Genomic DNA, 26,056 nt, shown 5'->3' with positions numbered 1-26,056 from the left:
GGCCCCATCGTGGATTGGTCAACTGCAACTGTGTCAAAATTAAGTTACCAGATTTGAAATGCAATTTAAATAAAACACCGTTAAAACACTATAAAATGGACCAATATTGGTTTTGATTCCATATTCATGTATTGTCATCTAAATCTGAAAAGTGTAAAGTTTCAGTTCGATTGGTCAACTGCAATTGTGTTAAAAATGAGTTACCAGATTTGAACTAAACGGACCAAAGCAAGTTAAATAAAACACTGTAAAAATATCTTTAAATCCAGGATTTGCCTAGTGATTTTCCATAATTATTGCAGTGACGTCAATTTTGGAGTCCTTATCAAATATTCAAATCTTATTTAGATCACTTAGTAAAGGATAAAGGCCCGGCACATACGGTCCGTTGAGCGTCGCGTTACAACAACAACTTAGCATCACTTACACTTTTTTCATGTGCTTGTTGTTTTCAACGCGTGACGCGACGCACAACCGACCGTATGTGCCGGGGCCATAAGTGTTCATTTTCATACGTATAAATGAGAAATGCCCACCTTAAGCTTAGTCAGGCTAAAATTCTCTTGAGCTGGCAGCATTTATTTTTACTAAGATCCACGTTTTTTGCTATAGAACAACTAAGATTACCTATTTTAAGCAATATCCGTCCAAAATTTGCCATTACTGTTTATTTGGTGAACAATATTGCTTAGATTTGTATAAAATTTACTAAATTTTTTAATCAATTAAAGTTAAAAACAAATCCAACGTTAACTATACTAAATCTTATGTTTTTGAACATCAGATGTCTCCGCAAGGATATTCAAGTAAAACAAGTAAAAAAGTATCAGTCGGCTGTGTCGACAGAGACGGACCCGCAGCTTATGTGAATTTAAACTTTCATCTACGGACAGATCGAATGCATTTAGGGTCTCTTCGCAATTTTGTGGCCCTTTTTGAACATTTGAGCAGAAATGTGGATCAGGATTAAAGTGCAAAAGTATTGCGGAATAGGTATTTAAAGGAATGGACCGATATGGTCCATTATGCAAGTGGATCTTATGTTGGGAGTCATATCTTTTCGACAGATATTGCGCCCACTAGTTATTTCAGTGGGTCATCGTATAACTTTTGGACCAGTATGCCAGGAAGCAATTACTTATCCACGCAAAACATAATATGGCTTTAAACAGGACCCCAACGAACAGCATCGGTATACATTTCCAAAGGATCTTCTGTATTGTATTGACCGGTGTATGTAAGAAGTATGGACTGGATTTTACCGTCATAATTGAGGCAGCGAATGCTAGTTGCTTCAACAAAAATCAAATTGATTCAAGAACAGATCTTAAAGTGAACTTATCCGACATTTTGTGTGGGAGGTACCCGATGGAGTGGACAAATATATTCCATATTCTAACCTGATCTTTATCTGGTAGATATATTAGGATGTGCAAAGTATGGGCCAAATTGGTCACTCCCTTCAAGAGTTATCGTGCGCACAATTTTTCCGAACATTTTGAACTTTTGTGTGCGATGTACCTGAAGGAGTGGACCGATACGGCTTTTCTTCGAACTTAAACTAAGTTTGAGCAAACTATTAAGAAAGCCAAATTATGGAGCGAATCGGGAGATCCGTTCGAGAATTATCTTGCGCTCCAACCACTACACACCTTTAAGCCTATTTTCTCAGGAAGTATGGACTTGCCCCTGACGAAACTTGTACCGTCGTGTGGGGGGCAGTGAATACAAGTTGCTACAACAAAAAGCCAAGCTAATCTAGAGCAGGTCCTACACTGAACTTTTCCAAAATTTTGTGTGGGAGGTACCCGAAGGAGTGGGCCGATTGAGCCTATATTGGAACCTCATCTAAGTCTGGTAGAAATTTCACGATGTGCAAGGTATGGACTAAATCGGTTACTCCCTTCAAGAGTTATAGTGAACACAAATTTTCCAAACATTTCCGAACTTTTGTGTTGGTGCTATCGGAAGGAGTGGACCGATATAACCAATGAACATAAACAAACAAAACGATTACCGTACCAATCACACAAAGCTACAAACTTTTCAGCTTCTCTGAATCGTTTCATTCTCACAACCAAAACAAAACCTCAAACTTTTCAATGTAAAAGATAAAAACCGTACGATTGCTGAAATGTACTTCGGCTATGCTTTGCCGAGTTGTTTCATTCAACACTGAAACAAAAAGAATTTTTGGCAAACGTTTGTTGTGCGTTATGGCCAATGACACACTCAGGCACACACGTACATGTGATTGCTTAACAACCCTGTAAGTTAGCATCAGCATACCATGGTATGCACGAAAAATGAGTTCCAGAATTCCAATGCTGATGCTGCTAATAACCACGTTTTTGGCGCGATGGAATATATTACTCTAATTCCGTTGTCGAATTATTTACTATTAAGACTGAATTTTCCGACAGTTGGACCAAAGATCTGCCTTTAGATCTCTTAAGTTATTTGTTACATCTTATTTCATTCACAGCTACCCAATATATCAACTGGGATTTCCATTATCCGCAACCTTTGGGAGCGTTCCGTAGTCTGTTGTTCATTGGTGAAACATTGTGGCAGATAATAGAAGAAATGAAGTGCGTGGTGCCTGCAAGAAAGCATTTAGCTCATGACTTTAGAAAGAATAGAAGGGATCACTGATCAGCCATCGAAGGAAGTTAAGAAAATGTAGAGAAAAAAGTCCATGTTGTCCAGTTGATAGTGAATAGAAGGAAAACTACAACGAAAGAAGATGAAGGTGGTACACAAAGAGCGGTGGAATGATGAACGATGAAAAGGTTGTAAGTGCCTATGCACACTGGCTTATTAAATTAACAAAATAGAATTCCACCCATAATTATCATAAGATAAGCCACGTATGTTCGGCATATGTTTCTGATAATTATGATGACATAGCATTCTCCACCATGGGTGAAGGGCTTTAAATTTTCATCACTGAATGAATTATTATAGCGTATTTTAAAATTTTATAGCCAAGAAAGTTTTCTTATTTTCACAACATGCCACAACAAAAGTAAACAAGTTTGCAAAACTTGCATAAAACGTGGTTATCCAATTTGTTCTTTAATAAGTAATAGTACTATTATTTTTCCGTTCGAAGAAGTTAGAAAATGGGCCAAAAAAGATCAGCATTTTTGTTAAGGTGCAGTTTAAGGTTTGTTCGAGGATCCTTTGTACATTTTTACTGAAGCTACTTCTGTTTACAGCGATATTATGTTCTCGTGTTCAAGTCCATACTTTCTGACATAATGGTCCAATAGCTCTAAATTACACTGAGACCAACTGAAACAACTAGTGAGGGCGATATCTATCGAAGGAATGATTCTAAAAATATGATCCACTTCCAAAACGGACAATGTCTGTCTCCTTCACAAAACTTTTGGGCTTTAATCTAAACCCACATTTTTATATAACTTAATATACCATCTATACTATGCCGAAGTCTATAAAAACGTCTTTATGTTCGGCCAGTACCTTTCTATGGGCACTATACCAAAACGTTGACCCATAGAGACAGTTTATTTTGTGAAAATGTTTTTGGTAGAATATTTTCCAACCTCTGGAAACACAAAATCCCAAATTACAAGCAATTCGGAGGTCAGATGTGACTAATAACTTTAAGATTCCTTAAATCAACTCGTCGTGTTATATGGGGCTACTTCAAAATTGGACCTAAACTGCTCATTTTAAATCCCAAAATACAGACTTACAATACATTTGACTACTTACCTCTATCCTTTCGGATGCTAAAGTGATTTCCACAGCGTGAGGGAAATTCTATTCAGAGCTACTCATTTAACATAACTCAATATAAATTTTACAAATCAATTTATAAAAAATTATGTAAACATTGATATCTATATTTTTCAATTTCCCTAAAAACACGGACTAAATAATTTCAACTCCATTCAAGGCTGTCTCATTAAGCCAACCAAATGTCCATTTCATTCTTGGATTTAATTTATCACAAGCATTCGTGTAGACAGCTTTCTCATTTACTGCCACAAAAGCTTCTAAACAAAACTTTCGATGTATACCATGTCTTATCATTTGGTGTTCCTGATCATACGACCAATATTGATTTCCTCCATTATTATGACAAGACCACATCCATACGCTTGCATTTACATGGGAATCCTTTACATCCAAGCAAACATCTGTCTTGTGTTGTCGTATATCGTTGAAATGGGTTAAACTCCAGAATTGATTCTCCTGGGGATGTGTTTTATTAGTAGCACAACTAAAAAGACCTATGGCACCATTAATACCATTATTCATGGTGTCAACACAGTGCGTGGGGAATGCCAGACTTTGAATAATACCAGAGGCGTAATTGGGTGGAGGTATGGGGGGATAATGTTCCACTAGATCGGGTGCAATATTTTCTATAAACCATTTAAAGGGTTTACATTTCAAGTGTTCCCGTATTGCAATTTGATTTGTTATATCACCGGGATCAATATCTTTGGCGTCTGGAAGGTGATCATATATGTATTCTTTGTATTCATCCATCCAAACTTCGGCCACTCGTTTGTGGTTCTAAAAAAATAAACAAAATATTCATATATTTTTTATGCCTATACTTCTTTCAAGCTATCTTACTCTTGCCACAAAGCTGTAGTTCCTAGGACTCGGTCGCGAGGTCATGGGTCCACGGAAGATGTGTGCTACACGAGAACAAGGAACATCCAAAAGCAGACCACCACACATCCATATTTTGAAACTCAATTCATATTGTTCAGCTCCCCAAATATCAAGACCAGGATCGTAGCCTCCCACCTCCCAAAAGAATTCTCTACCAATGGCAAATAGTCCACCCATCATAATTGGATTACGATATGGCTGTGTTTTATCTATCGCATCCACCTCCAATACTGGCATTTGTTTATATTTAAAATTCCAATCAAACGCTCCTCGTGATCCTTCCTGATATCCTCCACTATAGGCAAAAGTGGCATGATCAATACTATCAATGATGGGACACGTTGATATACGCTTATTCATGGCTATAGGTTCCAGCAGTGGAGGCAACCAGTTGTAATTGCACTCAATATGAGAATCGAAAAATACCAAAACATCTCCAGTAGCACTACGAGCTCCCGCCAGTCTGGCTCCAATTAAACCAGTTCTCTCGCGCAGTCGTACTATTTTCACTAAACCTTCAAAGTAATTGGCCACAAAATCGTCCAGTTGTTCTTTCAAATATTCCCGATCACTGAAATCGTCAACAATGATAATTTCGTGTAAAAGTTCTGGAGGTGTACGATTTTTGATGCTATAAAGTGTTCGAATAAGAACACTGAAGTATTCGTTATAGAACGGTATCACAACACTGGTCGTTGGCAAGTGGATCAGATATTGACGGTGGCGACATCTGAAATGAGATCAAATTCAAATTAAATAAAAAACATCAAGTAGACAAATGTGGTTTCCGCGTATATAGTCCATCGCAAAAGTAAATTTATAAACCAGCAATAACAAGTAAATAACAGTTAATTTCGGCAGGGCAGAACTTTTTATACCTTCAACTATAAAATATTCATAACTAAAATGGAATAAATAATTTTCATTACTGTACACAATTTTAGGTCCAAAAATTTTTCGACCACGGACACCGCAAATTCCTTAATTATCTAAAAAAATATATTAACTCGGTGGTAACGACGAATCTTGGATCTATGGATATGAGCCCGAAACAAAGCAGCAATCGACCGTAAGGGGTCTTCGAAGGCGAACCACACCCAACAAATTGTAATGAAAGAATCACTCCGAAGCAAATGGTCACCTGTATCTTTGGCTAATTAATTGGTTAATTCTTGGTGGTACACTGCAATTTGTTTGCCTGCAGTCTCCTGAGAAATTCAAAAAACGAGCAAGAGAAGACGAATCATTGTGCACCATGACAATGTGAGCTCTCACATATCGATTCAAATCAGCGCCTTTTTGACCGGACAAAACGTGAAATTAATGGGTCATCCGCCGTACAGACCTGACTTGGAATGCAATGACTTCATTTGATTCCCGCACATCAAGAAAAAAAAAAGCGTGGGTTCTATATCAAAACGTGGACCTATGTTGACGATTTTTAATGGAGAAGTTTCGTGACCAAGGTGAACCTCAAATGTTAAATTATAGCTAGTTCGGTTAAAAATTGTAGAAAACATCCTCAAAATACCGAAATTCGGGAGGTACCGTATATTGAGGCTATACCAAAACATAGACGATTTGTACTGCAGAAGTTTAGTGACCACTCAGGACCTCTAATGTCAAATTACAGCTAGTTCGGTTAGAAATTGTAGAAAAATCTTCAAAATACCGAAAATCGGGAGCTACCGTTATATGGGGCTGTACCAAAACATGGACCTCTTTGACGATTTTTGGTGGAAAAGTTTCGTAACTACTAAGAACCTCTAATGTCAAATTACAGCTTGTTCGTTTAGAAATTGTAGCTAAAATCCTCAAAATACCAAAAATCTGGAGGTACCGTTATATGGGGGCTGTACCAATTTATGCCCATAATTTCGAACTTTACCTACCCGCAAACAAAAGACGCATCTTCCCAAAATGTCAGCGTTCAATTTCCATTTTTATGGATGCTGGAGTGATTACAACAGACGGACGGAGATATATATAAAAAATGGAAAAAATTGGCTTGGATGCAATTGGGCGGGCTTGGATGCAATTTTCGGGAACTCTTTTTGTATTAAACTACGATTTATTACAGACATTTTATTTTTCGGATTAGCAGTTATTGTAACAAACGGACAATAAACTAACTAAACTGATGATCAAATAACTACAGCTCGGGAATTATGTGACTGAGCATCCGAGCCAAATAATCTTCCGAAAATTAAAGTAATATATCCTTCAGAAGATGATTATTTAAATACGAAAAATGATTTGAAATTGAAGTATGCAATGGTTAAACCTATCGCGGTCACAAAAAACTTCATTCAGTAACTTCATTTTTAAAATCGCAAACTGAAGAAGTTTTTAAGATCTTTAACATAAATTCCTAAATAAAACAACAAACCAAATGTTAATAAATGCAACGTATTATTTTGTTGGTAAAATAGCATATTTTGCACAGTGGTATATAGGAAAGACTTTATTGACAAATTGTAAAATATTTAGAAAAAAAACAGTAATTATTCGTATCCCACTACCAAATAAGACATTTTTGTAATTAATCGTAGTTTAATACAAAAAATGTTCAAGAAAATCGAATAGTACAATCATTGACAAAAACTCGTACGAACTGTAAGGGGTGTTTTAACACATCCATGTACATCAACATTTCTTCGTAACTTTCTAAACAAAAAAACTCCCATGCCGACGGTGAGCTATGAACACACAACCCTAGGATATGTAGTCGGAAACACTAGCTCTGTACCACCTCATTACTTAATAAGTAAGTGGTATGTAAGGAAGTAATTTGTTATGTGTAAACTATTGTACATGTACTGTCTGATAATGCGGAGTGTAATGAGCACTCATTACTCGGTAATGCGGGGAGTAATGACATGTGCTTGGAAAATTTTTGTTGGGTATTTCTAGAAAATCCATATATGACAATTTCATAATTATATCAGAATAAATTATTTTTTTACTGCACCAAAGTCAGATTCAGATTTAAGGGGTGTTTACACTAGCCATCAATGTCATATGACATGAAATTTTCCATCGTTATATGGTCGCCAATGTGTGCAATATTGGGGATTTTCTTTTCGCTATTTACTTCCACATTGTCTGTGTGGGCAGATATGGAATGTTTTTATTTCGGGTCATATGACATTAATGGCTAGTGTAAACACCCCTTTAGTTTACATTTATATATTACATCCGATTTTTCATGTAACCTACATTTGAGGAACAGTGTTCAAATAACGTGTTATAGGAAGTAAATTCCCAAGCGGTAGGGTATCATATAGTCGACCCCGCCTGGTTTTTATAGGTACGTTTCTTACTTTTGCTGTAAATTTTATTACTGCTATTCATTTTAATCGTTATAAAATATTGATCTAAAAATACTTCTGAGAATATACCGATTGACATATTTCAGCATTTCTGCTTTTTATCGCCATGGAGAACAGCATTTCAAATTTCCCATACCATCCCAACGATAAGATAATAACAATTTTTAACACCTGCACTCCCAATAACGTATATATATTTTTTTGTTATCACAATAAGTGCTCTTATTGATGATGTCACAGTAAGGTTATATATAAAATTTTTTGCTACGTTGCTACTTACTCTTCTTTCCGCACATCTGGTACGGAACGATTCACAGAAATTGAATCAGACAATAGAGCGTTAAATCCATTTTCCATGGATAATTTTTGTTCCAATTCCTTTTTTGATTCATCGGTAATATATGATGGCTGTCCATGTTCTCCTAAACCCACTCGTTTGGCATCCAAATCGATTGCCACATAATCATGCCAGTCCCGTTTAGGACCCTTAGGTTCGGGTAATTGGAATGGTACGTTAACATTATAGAATTGTGATAGATTTAATTCCCCTTCCAAAATTGGTTTAATATAGGGATGACCATTTATTACAGCCGGCCTAGGTCTTCTCAGTTTCCTTTCCTCATCATCTGAGGTGCTCGATAAAAATGGTATGCTATTAGGGTGTTTATGTTGATCGTTATGCTTGGCACCTCTCTCTAAAACCGATTTATTTAAATCTTCAGTCAGTTGTTTGCTCAAACGTTGCTCGACTACTTTGATCGTAATCACCGTTAGAACAATTAACGTCACTATAAATATAATGAACTTTCTCAAAAATCGTTTTAGATAACGCGTTTGCATTGTCACCAGCTATTAGAACGAAGGTGTGACATAAAACTATGAAGTGACAAGTTATCGATACCATTAACACAAACTAACTGAATCAACAACTCCAACAGTCAATTATGTGGAGCTAGAAAAGTGGAACATTCTTGTCAAAAACGCTGCGAAATGTTATTAAATTAAATGAAGTTTTCCAGCGACGCTTTCTAGACAAATGTTTGACATGATTTTGATAAAAAAAGATAGAAGTTTCTTTATCACAGAACATTCTTGTATATATGGGGAAACTTTGAGATTGTTACAAAACTTTTGAAATAAATAAATGTTTTGAAGTTTTTTAAGGATATTTTGATCGAATGTAGCGTTATCATTTTAAAACAACATAAGTAATAAAAGTGAGCATCAATGTTAGGCACCTGGTATATATAACCCATTTCCATCAGATGCAGATAAATTTATAATCAGATGAAATAGGAATGTATGTAATACATTGGTCGGACATAGATTTTGCACTCTTTGCATTAGTAAGTTATCGCCTTTGGCGTTAAAGCTTTGTGCTTCCTGACTTAAAAGTAACGTTGATATAAAAAACAAGTAAGCAAAGGCTATAGTCGGACGGGGCCGACCATGTGATACCCTACACCACAACCTGTAGGAATTAGCTATGTGCAACCGCCTTGCACGCTGAATGTCCGTGTTCGATTCCCATCAAATTGTGTACGGTGGCAAAATACCCCTTAGTAATGTTGGCGATATTTCCTGAGTACTTCAGCCATGAAAAACGTCTCTACAAGTGGCTACTTAGGACAACTAGGTCACATATCAATAACTTAAAATGAATCCATTGATATAAGAGAAGCCTCCCTTGTCTTTACTAGGATGTTTGTGGAAAAATATATAAATTATACAATTCTAAATAATCTCCAAATTGTCTATGAATATCATGTTCCTTTTTGGAATATACCTAAAATAAATAAATATATATACCATACAATTTGGTATATTTGATAATTGGGAAAATTGCGAGTTTATTAAAGATCTATCGTCCAAAAATTGTGCACTTGTAGCTCACATATGCTTCGAAAATAGTTCATTGTGGGCATATATTGTGATATCAAAAATATTTTTTTATACCGGTAGAAATAACTAACAATGAATAGAAATTCAAAAATTTTGCATGCAAACAAATTTATAAATCCCAAAATTATTCATATTCAATTTTACGGCAAAGAAGATAGTATAAGTCAGCTGCGCTAACGGTGATATACCTTCAGCCTCTAAAAATATATTTATTTTGTAACACTAGTTTGCTTCAAAATACGTGGAATCTGTAGGTATCGTAATATGTGAATATACCAAATCAATTTTAGTAGGTTAAACTCTGAGTTTTTGGATATATTTGAGAATTATTTTTTCAGATTTGTAATTTTAGTTGGAGCCGGCAGGGGTTTTTGGAACTTCTGGACTATTATCTCAGGAAGTATGATTTACCTCGGGAAAGGGACCAGAATAGGTACCGTAAAAAGAACCTTCTTCAAAAAAAAGAAAATAATAATCAAAAAGATCCAATACGAGTCCTCAAACTGCACTTTTCCCAAATGTTGTGTGGGAGTTACTCGAAGGACGGACCGATATAGTCCATATTCCGACCTGACACATGACTGGATGAAATAATACGATGTGTAAAGCTTCGACCAATCAGAAAATCCCCTTGAGAGTTAACTTGCGGAGGTACCCTAAGGACCGATATAGTCTTATCCGATCTATATCTGGAAGGAATAATAATATGTGGAAAGTTTGGAGCAAATCGATTGCTCACTTCGCCAGTTATCGTTCACACAATTTTGAACTTTTTTGGGGGAGGTGTGGACCGACATAGCCTACATTCGAAATTAAACAAAGTTTGGGCAAAATATTACGTTGTATAAAATTCGGTTCTAATCGGTAGATCAGTTCGTTATCGTGCGCACCAGCCAGTTAGACATTAAGAGAGACAGATGAACGGACAGCGCTAAATAGACTCCAAATTGTCTGAAACGAATTTCGTCCAAATATACTTGGGGTCTAAAACCAATATTTCGATGAGACACATATTTGGTCGTATTTTGTTTGTATCTCCTTTACCCTAAATCCTGAGGTATAAAATAGGTGGCGAGGCGACCCCATGTTCCAATATTTGTATAAAAATCCAATTTGACAACCGAACTGAAAATTTCTCTATCATGATAGAGACAATTTCTAGCATGGGTGGAAATTGTGTTTCTCTACACAAAACACATAATATATCAGGCAATAGGTGAGGGTCAGGGTCAGGGGAAAGGTCAGTAGTTATTATTCCATATGTAGGCTACTTTGCCGTCATATGCCCTCAAGGAATGAAAATATGGACAAAAAATAAAATTTGTATATTTTTCATACAAAAGTAATGGTGAATGTCAACCCCTAAATAATATTAGATCATCATGCAAAATTATAGGCATTTTCTTCAACCTAAACTCTTAACTCACAAAATTTCGTGACTATTGAGCTATAATTGCGACCTCTAGCGGGTTTATGATTACACTTCAAACAAAAAACTGGATATATTAGGCTGTAACTCTGTTATCTGATCACGTACATCAACATAATTGACATCAATTGAAAGGTCAAGAGATCGTCTTCCAAATGTAAATCACGAGTGGGGAATGTGTCTTTCAGGAACAAAGATATAAGCTGTTTATTAAACATTTTTACAATTTTCACACAAAAGTTGTGGTCCATTTAACCCTCTAAATATTATCTGATCGCCATCTCAAATTGCAAGCTATTTCTTTGTCATATACTCTTGCCTTATATAAAATTTCGAGGCGATCGGACTATTATTGCGACCTACTGAGCAGCTAGAAAATCTGATAAAAACTATGTTTTTGGTCCATTTCATGCGTTAAATATTTCACGATCATCACCAATTAAAATAGCGATCTATTCTGATGTGAAACCGACCTCCATAGGTTTTTGATTTCCTTTATTTTTTGCTGTGGTGATGCTGCTCATCAGCAAAACATTTTAGTATATTTTCAGATTTTTTGACCAACGGTTCCAGAGATATCGCGCCTTAAAATGTCGAATTAGAAAAACTATATGCAATGAAATACTACACTCCATTAATATTGGCTTTAATATTGGTCCAAATAGAAAAAAAAACTATTTTTGTATTTTTTATTTTTTATCTAATAAAAAATAGAAAAACAATTTGTACAGTGGGCTTGGATGAAATTTTCGCGATTGTAAGTCCTTTTTGGTAGTGATATTCGAATAATTACAAATGGTTTTGTTTGAAGTTATTCGACCTTTATAACGAATTGATAAATGAAATTCTTCTTTGAGCTTGAGGTCATACGTTTTTTATTATTTTGATCTTTTCATAATTCCAATATTTCGCAATTTTTAAAATTGCATCTTCAGAAAAGATCTACAAAAAACAAAACAATAACCATATTTGTTTCTTAGTGGCTAGCATCACATCAAATTTTAAAAATAAACACAAAGAACACACGTTATGAGCACGCTTTCAATTTAAGTAAAAATATTTAAGTCAAATTTTACTTAGAACTAATGTAGTTTCACTACCATTGTCGAATGTAAATATTGCACTAAATGTTTCTACGATTGCACGATCTCTTCTGTGTCAAATAGCGATAGCAATAGGCTGCATTGTCAGTATCGCTTTTGTAGTTTATCTCTTATTCGCTGGTAAATCGTTGATATGTAACATTTCCAATGTTAATCTCCTGTTATAATTACTCTCTGTTTGAAGTATGCGGACGCTCTCAAAGTTTGGCAGGTGGTTATTACCAAATACAAATACAACGTAGCGTAATCTGAAAATATACTAAAATATGTTGCTGATGAGCAGCATCACCACAGCAAAAAATAAAGGAAATCAAAGACCAGTTTTGAAAAAGTGTCCGATTTCACTCAGAAATCCACATATATATTCTTGATCAGCATAAAATTTTAAGTGTCGATAACCTTGTCCCTCCGTCTGTATGTTTAAATCAAGATACAGCTCGGAATATTTATTAGTGACCTTAATATCTCATCGAAATGGCTGAAATTTGGTATTAAGTCTTCGTTGGGGATATATTATATTATTATATAGCCCCTATACGACGGTCCAGCCCGATTTTTGGAATTTTGAAGGTTTCAGCGTCATTGTCAAACCGAAATAGATGACATTTAGTCTTCGATGGGGGTATAGAACAGAAGAAAATTATTAGTATGGATCCACATTTTCATATGGCCTCCATTAAAGGGTTCCTCCCGAATTTCGTTTGAAATTTTGCATTTAGTCTTCTTTGTTGCTTCCAATCTTTCCCCCAGAAATTTCTTAGTATAGGTCCACGTTTTGATATAGGCCTCATGGAACGCTCCCGATTTTCGATATTTCAAAGGTTTTAGCCACATTACCTTACCGAAATGGCAAAAATATGGTATTTGGTCGGATTTGGTTCGGATTCTCAATGGGTAGAAAAACATCCACGAAGAGAATGGTAAATATAGGTTCATATTTTTTTGTATATTCCTAATATGAAGAGGAACCTCCTTGGTTTAAAGGTGCGTGTACATCGTCTAAATGAAATGACTGTAACATGGTATATCGGATTCTGAATGGGTAGAAAACACGGATGTCTCATTGGTATTAATTCATAAAGGGATATTCCTCAGTTAGCGCATTCCACTTCTTCTAGGAATAAGCTTAGATTTGGCGGAAGAGCTTAGTCCTTTAATAAACGAAAGGAAATAAAATCTTCTATTTAACATCAATACAATTCGTGGTGAAAATTCTCTACAAGATTGGATTTCGTATCTTTTTCCTAGGTTGAGATAAATAAGTTTAAGTTGGAAAATTGCAGTCATGCACTGTTTTATAAGGAGACGATACAGTCAGGGTTTAAAAGCCAGCATCTAGAAATATTAGCATTAGCTGTACATATTGAAACACACTGCTAAATAAGCAACCGAAAGTGGAATTAATTATATCGTGATTTTTAATGCAATACACGGTAAGCTTAATCTTAAAAACAATTGTTTGCTGAAAACCTGGCTAAGCCGTTGAAACTTTGTTGCTTATTCTCTTTTCTGATATGTGTTGATCAGGTGTGCTGCAAAATATGAGCATGCGTGTACGATGCTATTTTATTATAGCAACAATATCAAATAGCATCAGCATCGCTAGCAATATTTTTGTGAAATTTGATAATACATGTTGCCGTTGTTCAATGTTGCTAAACATATTTCGAAGAAATTTTAGCAGGCAAAGCTGCAAATATTCGGTGCTTTTGCTAATATGGCGTTAGCATTTTAAGCCCTGGATACAGTCAGTGCATTGTCCAAATTTGAACTTCTATATCTCAAAAACGGTAAGACCTACAAAAATACCATAATTAATCTTGTAGAGAATTTTCATAGCTACAATATTTTCGTTTGTCCCATTTCGATAGGACTTGCGGTTTCCAAGCAATATCGTGAAAACCTAAAAAACCCTAAAAATGTGAATTTTTTTCCGCGATTTATTTAAAAATCCCCCCCGCGATTTTTTCTCTTTTTTGGATTTTGCTGTTTCAAAATCCGCCGACTTGATTCGCGATTTATTTAAAAAGCGCTCCGACGAGTTTTTGTCTTTTGATTTTTCTCATCTACGAACATTATAGTTTCAGAATCCGTGTATCGTTTTGTCAAGAAGCATGGACTTGCACACGAATAAAATTATATATCTCTCACTGTCTACTATGGATTTGCAATTCGATGCCATTCGAATTCAATTCACGATATGCATGAGGCAGTATGGGCGACATTTGATCATTACAGTTTAAGTGATACAAATCCACTTCACGAGAGATATCCAACCGGTGAAGACTCGTGGTGTTCATATCAACGGGCTCGGGCAAGAAAAGAGGCTTTCATACACGATTACAGAACACTTCCATCAAAGATTTTGGATGCTATTAGAACTATATACAACGATCTAAGTAAATAGTCTTTACTCGAAAGATGCGTCGGCGGCTTCAATCAAAATAGCAACGAAAGCTTCAATCAACTTATTTGTTAAATTTGCCCCAAAACCCTTTCAAGTGGAGCACTCGTTGTAAAGTTAGCTTACATAGCGATTAGTCTTTTTAACGAAGGTACAAAATCATTGTTATTTTATTTGAGCTCGATCGGAGTGAGCTGTGTACAAAAAGCAATCGAACATGCTAAAAAAATCGGACAAGCACACGTGAAGGAAGAATGTTGCGAAGGCAACACCAACTTTCCATTTTACAAGCTGTATCGTCGGCGGAAGAGCTCCTATATGGACCAAAAATACATCTTTTATTCCTGTAAACCGAAATAATAACTTAAAACGCTTTTTTCTCGAAATGCCAGTTTTGAAGTCGTTGCCAATGATAGCTCGAAAACGGATAGACCGATCTTCGTATATTTTGGTGAGCTTATTAAATACATAAAAACCTTGTCTTTAAGCAAGACAGATTTGTTTAATTTTTTGGCCGATTTTTGGGCAAAAATCGGTCCATTTTTTCTTTAAAATCGGAATTTTGACTTCTACAGGTCACTATTTTTGTTAAAATTGATTTTTGAAAATTCTGTCTCGCTTAAACACAAGATTATTAAGTTCTTAAAACGCGCACTAAAATATATGAAGATCGGCCCATTCGTTTTCGAGCAAGCGTTGGCACTGCAAAACTTTTTTACAAAAATGGGTTTCGCAGGTAGCCATTTACCACAAAACTGTGCACTATTTTTCAACAACAAAAATTCCAAAGGTAGTTTAAGATGTGCTCTTTCATAGGAATAAAGGATTTACCTAAAAATATTGGTAGTTTTCTCAGAAAAAATATGAAAATTTAGCAATATTGTTGAAGTTTTGTGAGGGACGTACAAGAAGAGTTTTTTGAATGTAGACCTTCCTGTAACTTGCTGTACGCTTAGAAGATAGTTTAGGAATTGAAAAGTTTCGGCCAAATCGGATTCTCAATTCATAAGTTTTAGTGTTCATCAGTTGATGCCGACTGGGTTATTTAGAGCTTTTGTGGCATTATGAAAGGAATTATGAACATCAATTGTTGCATCGGAGTTGAGCTTTTGAGACATAAAAATAGGAAATTGGACTTGCCACGAAAAACAAGGACCTGCAAAGTTTGGACTCAATCGGTTACTACATTCGAGTGTTATTGAGTGCACCATTTTCGCAAAAAATTTTGAAATTCTGTGGGTATTCGAAGAAATGGTCCATCTTCGAACTTGATCTAGGTTTAGACTAAATATTACAATAACCAATTTTTGGATCATTTCTGAAACGGATTTCGTCCAAAATGTGTTTTTTTATTTCCTTTATTGTTTGTTGTAGCGATATATTCAGTATATTTTCAGATTTTCTGACTACCGGTTCAAGAGATATCGCACATTGAAAAACTCTGTAAAAACTATAGGCAAAGAAATACTCATAACTTCTTTAATATTGGTCCAAATAGAAAAAGTAATTTTTGTATTTTTTGGAAAAAAATTTGTGTGAAATTTTCGCGATTTAATATTAAACATAAATTTTTATCAATTATTATACTATTTGATCTTCTTGAAAATTTTTTGTATTAAACTACTATTTATTACAAAAATTGTAAACCCTATTTGGGTGTGAGATGTAAATAATAAGTATTTTTTTTAATTTTTTTAAAATTTGAATTTTCTTTATACCATTGTAAAACATTTGTTATTTAACCAAAAAATAAAAAAATACATTCCTTAACATTTGTCTTGTTCTTTTATTTAGGAAATTATCTTAAGCATCTTAAAAACTGCTTCATTTTTCGATTTAGAAAATGGATTAGCTATTATTGTACCTGTGCAATTTTTAGATTGTAGATAAAAAAATACAAAAAAGATTTTTTTCTATTTGGACCAATATTTAAGAAGTTATGAGTATTTCTTCGCACATAGTTTTTACAGAATTCGAGTTTTTCGTTCGAGCGATTGATTTCCTATACAGCTGTGTTTGCTTGTAGGTCGTGTCTTTGTGCAAAGTGTTGAAAAGACACTTAAACGCCTGTTATACTATACATTTATAACACGTTTAAGTGCATTATCTCGATTTATTTGGCATATATTGTATGAAAATGACAACTTAAATCGACTGGATTTGCTTAATCCACCAAAGTCTAAACGTACTATTAGCCAATAAATAAAAGCAAAAGGACGTTGTCACAACTTATTATCATAAATGCAGTTTCTAACCCCCAATACGTTCCATACAATCTTTTCTGTCCGTTTACAGTTATATGCGTTTCTGGCAAATTTACCATTCAGTATTGAAACTGATGACTCCTTTGAAGATAAGAAAGTATTTCAAGAGCACGGGACCTAGGAAGCAATGGTTGCTCACGTCTACCTTTTATTACAGCATTTTAAATTATTACATTTTATTAAAACTTATTGCTACACATGCATTTTTATAAGCATTTTCTGAACCTTCGACCAAGATTTTTTAGACAATAATTTTAAATAATTCATGGTCAACCGTTGTTTTCTTGATAATCAATCGTTAGGATGACGGTCCTGACCGGCTTTAACATGACAAAGACCTAGATCTACGACCATTTAAATCATTACGTTCGCCCTTACTAGACATTTTCTTTTGAAAATCGACGAGTTCTTTATTTGAACCAATTGGGTATTGAAAACGATCAATTCTGGTTATGCAACTGCGTTGGTACAAAAGTCTACTTGAGTCTTGTATTAATATTCCTACTATAGTGACTGATATAAATTTTGAAATAATCATACATGTCGTCGGTGTCATGCTTATGTGTTCCATACGCCATTTGTCTGATTGGAGAAAAACTCAAGTTAATATTTAAAGCCATACAGGATAAAAACGGTGCAATAATTCAATACTTTAAGAGCACAGTTCTATTTAACTAAACTCATAGAATATATCAGTAGTTTATTTTAGTCAGATATCTGTGATAGTCTAGAAGTTATGATAAATTTTTATAATTGCAAAAAGTTGCTAAATTGTTCCATGGAATTGTGGAACACGTTTTGTCACATTTTAACCAAAACACTTTTTATCAATCGTGTTCAACCTCCCTTATATGAAGTGCAACTGTGGAGTTGAAAAATCAGGACTCTAAATAAAACATTTATTTTGCTCATATAAATACAATAAGGACCATTAGTATAGGTTTCCTTAACATTTATTTAAGGTATTGCCTCCACCTATCACTATTTTTTGTGGTAAAAATTTCGATCATACAAAACGGATTGATTTTTTGCATTTCTAAACGCGTTTATCTTATAACACCATTTTTGTAGTCGGTGTCCACACTAGCTTCAAGTCGAATTAACGTTTTTGCGTATATTTTTGTGGACTTACATCAAAATTTTGTCTTTAAACTAGGGATTTTTTGTTTAAACGATTGATAAATTTTCGTTTTCATATAACAATACAATATTCAAAAATATTTGCTTTTAGAAACTATTATTCTTCAGTTTTTAAACCAAGTCCTTTAAACCAATTTGTTCCATACGCCATATTATTCGTAACTTGGCAAAAATGGTCAAATTTTTGTTCCAAACGCCATCAGTTTTGGTGCGGAACAATTCGTTTTTGTCTCTTTTTGTTCCATACGCCAAACGACATGGATATGGAACTAAACAGTTTAAATTTGTTTTATTCCATACGCCAGGCTTTATGGATATGGAACAAAACGACAAGATTTTTTGGGTCACAAAGCGGTTATGGAACACATTGGCATCTGAATATCTCAGAAACTATAAGAGATAAAGAAAAACCGACCAAAAAATCTGAAAGAGCATGGTTCCAAACCTTGTAATGTACCTTTATCTCAAAATGTCAAAAATGGCGTATGGAACACTTAACCATGACACCGACGATATGTCATTCTGGCTTTGTCACTGTTTTTCTGTCTGGATAGGAACCTGTTTCTCAGAAAAAGTCTTATTCCGCCGATATAAAGTGCTTGCCTATTTTAACTATAAAATAAATATATATCATTTCACAAATACTATAACTGGTTTATTCATGTCAATCTCTAGTTTACATTGTTTCCCTCTCAATTAAAATAGGCTTTATTATGGCGATAATTTACGCAACTAATTATTGTCATTAGATTTAAATCATACACTTGTGAAGGTTAAAATACTTTAAGCATATAGGTATTCGAACTTAGAAACTGCATGCCTACCCAACATGTATTCTAATCAATGTTCATCATAGCGGAACGACAGAAAGGTTCAATGTCACGAAATTAAGTACAAAGTTTCTTTCATTCATAAGAAAATTGCTCTTTTATACCATAACACTGTAGAAAACGTTTGGGAATTTGGTGTTTATGCATTTTACGACATACAAATATCATTATGTACTTTGATCGTCATTCCTCAGATATGTTATGTGGGTTGGCCTATCGAAAATGCTCATAAAATTAGTTATGAGTAATTGGAGTATTTGTACCCTGATAAAATGGATATGTACCTTATGTATACATTGAGACTAATAATAGGTTACTAGCATAATGCCCGCTACTTCGTATGCGGAAAAGGAATAATATACAAACAAACAATATTTATTATGGTGAACACTGAAAATTTTAATGTACTAATACCTATTTAATTTCATTTAAGTACTGTTCGTACACGATTTGTTCGAATTTCAAAAAAAAAGACCTCTACACTTCAACAGTGGCCTACATTTTAAATTCCAGTCCATGTTTTATTAGAACGGTATGGGTACTTTAAAAATTTTATCCACATTTCCCAACCGAATTTTGGATTTCATGATATCAAAATGTAGAAAACCATTATTCATAATGGTATATAACAGTTAATTTTTGAGACATTTTATTTAAGACCTTTTTATTCTCAGGGTGTAAAAATCTTCTTCTAAAACAATAGCCGCATAGATCTACCCTTTCAAATGAACTTTCTATAACGTTAAGAATAGACCACAAAAATAAAAACAGTTTTGTTGAAAAGATGACTTTTGATTTCAGTACATTATTTAGAAACCGAATTCGTGTTAACCACGGTGCAAGAAAACAATAATACCCTATTCACAATATAATACACTGTACACAATATTTAAATCCAGGACCTTAACTCTACTTGTTCACCCAATTCCAATGATATTACATGTAGAAACCTTGCATACATTTAAAGGTTGAGTTTAATAAACATTCTGATGCGATCTCAACAGAGATCCTCATAACAAATATCATTTATCGATTCACTCAATACCAGTGCTACAATATTTAGTATTATTTAATACTTCTAGTACGCTTATTGAACGACCACCTCTAACAATGAACCTGTTTGCGTAGCAATGAAATTAAAAGAAAATAAATAAAAACACAAAGGATTAGAATTTTTTCTCAAACAATCTTGAGTTATGTTTTATTATGGATTGTTCGTGGAACAATCACTTATTTACCTTTTTTACAGAGTGTAAGGGTATGTGCTTATAGGACGATATCCAATGAGCGAGTGATGTTAGAAAAGCTAGGATGTAACAAAGCGGAGCTTAGAAAAAAGTTACTCGTTAGATCTTGTTACTATCCTTGTATTTGTGTACGAGATACACAAAGTTGTATACAAAGGTAGGGGACAAAATCTAATGCAGGGGTGCAAAACCCATATGAAATATAAAATCATTTAAATTACTTAAACCAAGTTTGAAATTAAACATTGCCGCCCGCGTTGCAACATCCTGCTATGTTGCAAAATTAATAATAAATTTAAAATAAAAATATATTTACAAGTTTTTTTTTCTCATATTCTTTTTGTTTTTTAATTCTCTTTTTTTTTCATTTTTTTCAAAAAACATTATAAATATATAAAAAGTTATTTGCTCGTGGAGCAGGACCGTTGTGTGACTCGTGGAGCCACAATCCTATAACCTTTTATTAAAAATAAAAACAAGTCGACTCGTAGAGCCGTGTGACGAGGACTCGTTGAGCCAAGGCAATTGAAGATTGCCCCTCACATTTAGCTTAAAGACTACAGGGACCCGAGATTACCCAACCAAAAATGGTGAGTTGGGTCCATGGGAAACCAGGTCTCGAATAGGACTGAGGCTTCATTACCTTATGGTAGACTTCTGGACCTAGAACAAGGCTGACTGCAGCAGATTGGTAAAACCGAGGATCGGCTAACTGCAGTCCAGCGAAATGTTCTCTATAGTCCTCGGACACTGACTCCGAAGGAGCGATGAGGTGACCCAAATCTATCACTCGCGCCGAAACCTTAATTTGTATGTTATCGTAACACGATGCGACGAGTACCTGGCAGAACCTTTCAGGACCCACCATTACCGGGCACAGATTAAGGCTGTTGGCCAATGATTGGCAGATTAAGCTGTGTCCTGCACAGGGATCCAAAAGGGCTCTGACTGGTATCCGACGATCAGATAACACGACCTGTGCCACCAGAGTAGGCCCGAGCGTAGCTACAGGCTGAATGGCAGATATAGGCCGATATGTTGCCGAAGGCGGTGTGGGATGTCGGGGAGCGATAGAGGGACCTGGAAGTGGAGGTTGGTTGGTTTTAGCGGACGGACCTTTGGAAGATCTACCTTCGCGTAGTTTGCGTGTGGTTGAAATTTGTTTGGTTGGAGCAGGGTCGTTGGGAGAAGGCTGGTGGAGCAACGTATGATGCACCTTGTTGCAGATCTTACAATGATACCGACTGGTACATTTGGACATATGGTGCGTGGTGGCCAAACAATTGCCACAGCACTTGTGAAGTGCTACCGCACGCAACCTTCTCTCAACGCGCATTGCTTTAAATTCTTTGCAATCACGTAACTGGTGATTGCCTTCGCAAACTACACACGCCTTTTTCGAGGCCTGGTTCTTTCGGACGGGTGCCGAAAGTGGTGGCGTTGCCGCAGGTTCTCCTGAAGGAGCTTCAGGGACCGTCGTAGACGGATTTTTAGAAACATTGCTTTCCTCCGAAGGAGGGGCATCTTTAGGAAGCTCTGAATCCGTAATGGGGACAGCCGAGGCATCAAGCTCCCGTTCCTCATCAGACATGGGGACGTTGTCCTCAATCTCAGGGAGAGTTGCAGCCATCTTGCCTAAATCTTCCATCTTCTGTATAGAGAGGATGCAACAATACAATGACGAGGAACACATAATTATTATTTGGCCAGAATGACCAATGTTAAAAACCGTAGGTCGTTTTGTAATTACCATAGCCCAAATATTCGCGGCTCCTTCGCTACCATCAATAGTCGTTTTTCATTTCGCGAAAAAGTATAGAGGACGCGAAAGCCGACACGAGCTATGGACTATAATAATTATGGTAGCGCAATTAATTTAACGATTGGCCGTCTAATAGTGCCGTTTTCTGTATAAATGTGCGCGACGCGAACTCTAGAATCCGTACCCGGGTGCACCGCTATTATTCGACCTAATTTCCACGAAGTGGGAGGTAGATTTTCGTGCCGTACTACTACCAAGTCACCCGTTTGTAAATCGCGTTGCGGAAACTTCCATTTATATCTTTTATGCAAGCTCTTTAAATACTCTTCTTTCCACCGAAGGCAGAATTGTTGAGTAAGAGCTTTCATTTTCCGGAAACGATTTACAAGGTGAAGAGGCGATTCATCTATTAATGGCTCCGGAGGAGCTAGGATCGGAGACCCAATAAGGAAGTGACCTGGTGTTAGCGCTACAGTATTTTGCGGATTGTCATTCATGGGACATAAAGGACGTGAATTTAAACAAGCTTCGATTCTGCTGAGAATCGTAGAAAGTTCTTCGAATGTAAATTTGAAGTTTTTAGCTTGTTTGCGGAAATGTAATTTAAAACTTTTGACAGCGGCTTCCCAAAGACCACCCATGTGGGGAGCGCCGGCTGGTATGAATTCCCACGAAAGTTCTTGATAGTGCAGCGTGGAACACAGACTATTTCGACTTTCGCGGACTACGGCTTTGAAGTCCTGCTCTAATTCCCTAGAAGCTCCAACGAAGTTGGTGCCGTTGTCAGAAAATATAGTTTTTGGACAACCTCGCCTTGAAATGAACCGTTGGAAGGCTGCTATAAATGTTGCCGTGGACAAATCCGAAGTAGCTTCCAAATGGATTGCTTTCGTAGAAAAGCAAACAAAAACACAGACGTACCCCTTAGTGATTTTAGTCAAGCGGCCTGTAAAGGATTTGAGGTCAAAAGGACCTGCAAAGTCAACACCAGTAGTGGTAAAAGGCCTTGAACAAGTTACTCTTTCCGGTGGAAGAGCAGCCATAATTTGGGTACACGTACGACTTTTAAATAAATGGCAAGTTTTGCATTTATTAATCGTTGTCCTAATTAATGAAGTGAGTCTTGGGATCCAGTACTCAATCCTGAGGATGCGTAACATCAATTGATTTCCACCGTGGATGGAAAGAATATGAATAAACTTTACTAAAAGATGGGCAAAAAGACTGTGGTAAGGAAGAAGAATGGGATGTCTTTCTGAATAAGAAAGAGTGGGTGACCTTGATAGTCGTCCATTAAGTCTCATAACTCCTGTATCATCCAGAAATGGATTTAGTTGTAGAAGAGAGCTTTTTGGATTTAAGGGAACCTTATCTAACAAAGACTGATACTCCTCCGCGAAATGTGTTTTTTGAGCTAGAACAGCTAGACGTAATCTAGATGCTTTTAGCTCCGAACTTGAGAGGTTGTCATCATTGTAAATGTATCGACCTCTATATGCACGGTGAGTGTTATGGATAAACCGATACATATAAGATAGGACTCGTAAAGCCCTATCTAAAGATGAAAATCTCGCTAAAAAGTCCTCGAAATCAGTTAAAAATGAAGCATGCGCCTTGACAGCACGTATTTCAATATCGGTGTCAAGTGAGGTTAAATTAGAAATATCCCACTGAGATCTATCTTGGCGAAACCAGTGTGGACCATGCCACCAAAGTTGGGATGAAGCAAGCTCAGAGGGCGAAACCCCCCGGCTGCCTAAATCAGCGGGATTATCTTCAGAGCGCACGTGATGCCAACTACCTCTGTCTGTAATCTCCTGAATCTTACTAACACGGTTGGCAACAAACGTAGTCCATGTAGATGGAGTTTTGTTTAGCCATGAAAGGACGATCGTAGAATCGGTCCAGCAATATATTTTTTGGAATGAAATGTCAATTTCATTCTGAATATTTTTTAATAATTCGGAAGCCAGAACGGCTCCGCAAAGCTCCAACCGTGGTAAAGAAACTGACTTTAGGGGGGCTACCTTAGTTTTGCAGGTCAGGAGGTGAGTATAAATGGTTTTATTCGGAGTTACTATCCGAATATATATCACCCCCGCGTATGCCTTTTCTGAGGCGTCAGAAAAGACATGAAGTTCGGCGGAACAATCTGGCGTATAATGAACCCACCGAGGAATATGAATGGAATTCACATCCTGGAAACAGTCCACGAAATTTTGCCAGTCACGTTCTGTCGTAGACAGAAGTGCATCATCCCATCCGATTTTATCTGTCCAGATCTTCTGCATAACTATTTTGGCAGTAACCAACCTAAAGGATCAAATAGTTTAGCAATAGTTGACAATGTTTCTCGTTTCGTGTAGTGATCTTTTGTGGGTAAAGCACTCACACTGAAATAAAACAAGTCAAGCTGAGCATTCCAACGTATTCCCAGAGGTTTGGAACTGCTAGCTTCAATAAAGGAGAGAACCTTAGCATCGATTAAATCTTCCGTGGGAAGATTTTGCAAAATAGCACGGTCATTTGCTGTCCACTTCCTCAATTCAAATTTTGCAGAGGAAAGGGCTGCTATTAATTGGTCTCTAGAATCTAGGGCTGTACGTATGTCATGATATCCTGTTAGTACGTCGTCGACGTACATGCACCTACGAAGTATGTGTGCAGCGAGAGGATATCGATCGTTAGTATCGTCCGCTAATTGTAAAAGCGTCCGTATAGCTAAGTAGGGGGCGCAATTCACACCAAATGTCACCGTCTGCAATTCAAAATCCTGAACAGGTTTTTGTGGAGAATCCCGGAAAACTATTCGTTGAAGTGGAGTATGTGCCGGATCGACACGTATTTGGCGATACATCTGGGTGATGTCGCAATTAAATACGAATTTAAATAGTCTCCACCTCAGAATAAGCAAAACTAAATCCAATTGCAGAGTAGGTCCCACATGTAAAATGTCGTTAAGACTTTTCCCGTTGGAGGTTTTGTTCGAGGCGTTGAAAACCACTCGAAGTTTGGTAGTCTGTTTGTAAGGATTTATCACGGGATGATGTGGCAAGTAACAAACCGAAGAGTTTGTTGAAGCGGCGCCAACAGGCCTCATATGATCCAATGCTAAGTACTCATTAACAACTTGATCATAGACTACCTTTACTTGTGGCTTTCGAAGGAGGGATGCCTCATTTCGAAGAAATTGTCGTAAACAATTTGCTCGGGAGAAGCCTAACTCCACCTGTCCAACTATCTCAGTCTTGAGGGGAAGGCTAACAACGTACCTACCATTTGAATCCCGACGTGTGGTACGCTTATAATAGTCTTCGCATAATTGGTCAGAGGGGAATAGAATTTTACGTTTGGGAATTTCCTCAAGTTCCCAAAAGCGAAGAAGAGTCTTGTCAAGATTTTCCTCTTCGGAAAAGCTAACCTTGGTTGAAAATACCGGAATATTTGGAGGGGGAATAGGACCAGTAATGATCCAACCAAAGACCGTATTTTGTGCTATTAGCGACCCTAAGATATTGATGTGAGTACCCTGTTGTAGGATCTTTGGATAAAGATCTGCTCCCAGCAAAAGATCAACAGGTCGACACTTGAATAAATTGGGATCTGCCAAACGAAGATTTGGCAATTGAGAAACAATGTCAGCATTGACGGTAAAAGAGGGCAGATTGCCCGAAATAGATGGCAAAATTAGGGCCGTAGTATTTATTGAACGCGATGCATCCAATGGAGAAGTAATGCTAACCGAACATAACTTGCGCGACGTGGTCGAAACTGTCTGATTAATCCCAGAAATGGAAGCTAACGTTGTAGTTGCTGTGATACCTATAAAGCGTTGTAAACGCTCTGTAATAAAAGATGCTTCTGAAGCGGGGTCAATAAGTGCCCTGGCAGGGTACGTGGAACCATGATGAACGATGTTCACCATTGCCGTGCCTAATAGGACACTCCTGCTTTGTGCAGTATGGAATACCTGTCTATTAGCAG

General features: G+C 36.4%; 2 protein-coding genes across 2 annotated transcripts; both read right to left on the bottom strand.

The window, feature by feature from the left end:
- Positions 1 to 3,854: 3,854 nt before the first annotated feature.
- LOC141399558 (N-acetylgalactosaminyltransferase 4-like) lies at positions 3,855 to 8,911 on the bottom strand. Its single transcript, XM_073978540.1, has 3 exons — positions 8,272 to 8,911; positions 4,618 to 5,389; positions 3,855 to 4,554 (listed from the first exon to the last, which is right to left on the bottom strand). Exons 1-3 carry the CDS (start codon positions 8,829 to 8,831, stop codon positions 3,904 to 3,906), a joined length of 1,983 nt encoding a protein of 660 aa, XP_073834641.1. The 5' UTR covers positions 8,832 to 8,911; the 3' UTR covers positions 3,855 to 3,903.
- Positions 8,912 to 24,365: 15,454 nt separating this feature from the next.
- On the bottom strand, positions 24,366 to 25,172 carry LOC141398241 (uncharacterized). Its single transcript, XM_073975516.1, has one exon. The coding sequence runs from the start codon at positions 25,170 to 25,172 to the stop codon at positions 24,366 to 24,368; it is 807 nt and encodes a 268-aa protein (XP_073831617.1).
- Positions 25,173 to 26,056: the final 884 nt, after the last annotated feature.

The sequence above is a fragment of the Musca autumnalis genome, unplaced genomic scaffold, assembly GCF_047663935.1.
Source record: "Musca autumnalis isolate F117 unplaced genomic scaffold, ASM4766393v1 scaffold_3, whole genome shotgun sequence".
NCBI lineage: Eukaryota > Metazoa > Arthropoda > Insecta > Diptera > Muscidae > Musca > Musca autumnalis.
The sequence above is the reverse complement of the archived record's forward strand: the minus strand, read 5'-3'. Positions and strand labels throughout refer to the sequence as shown.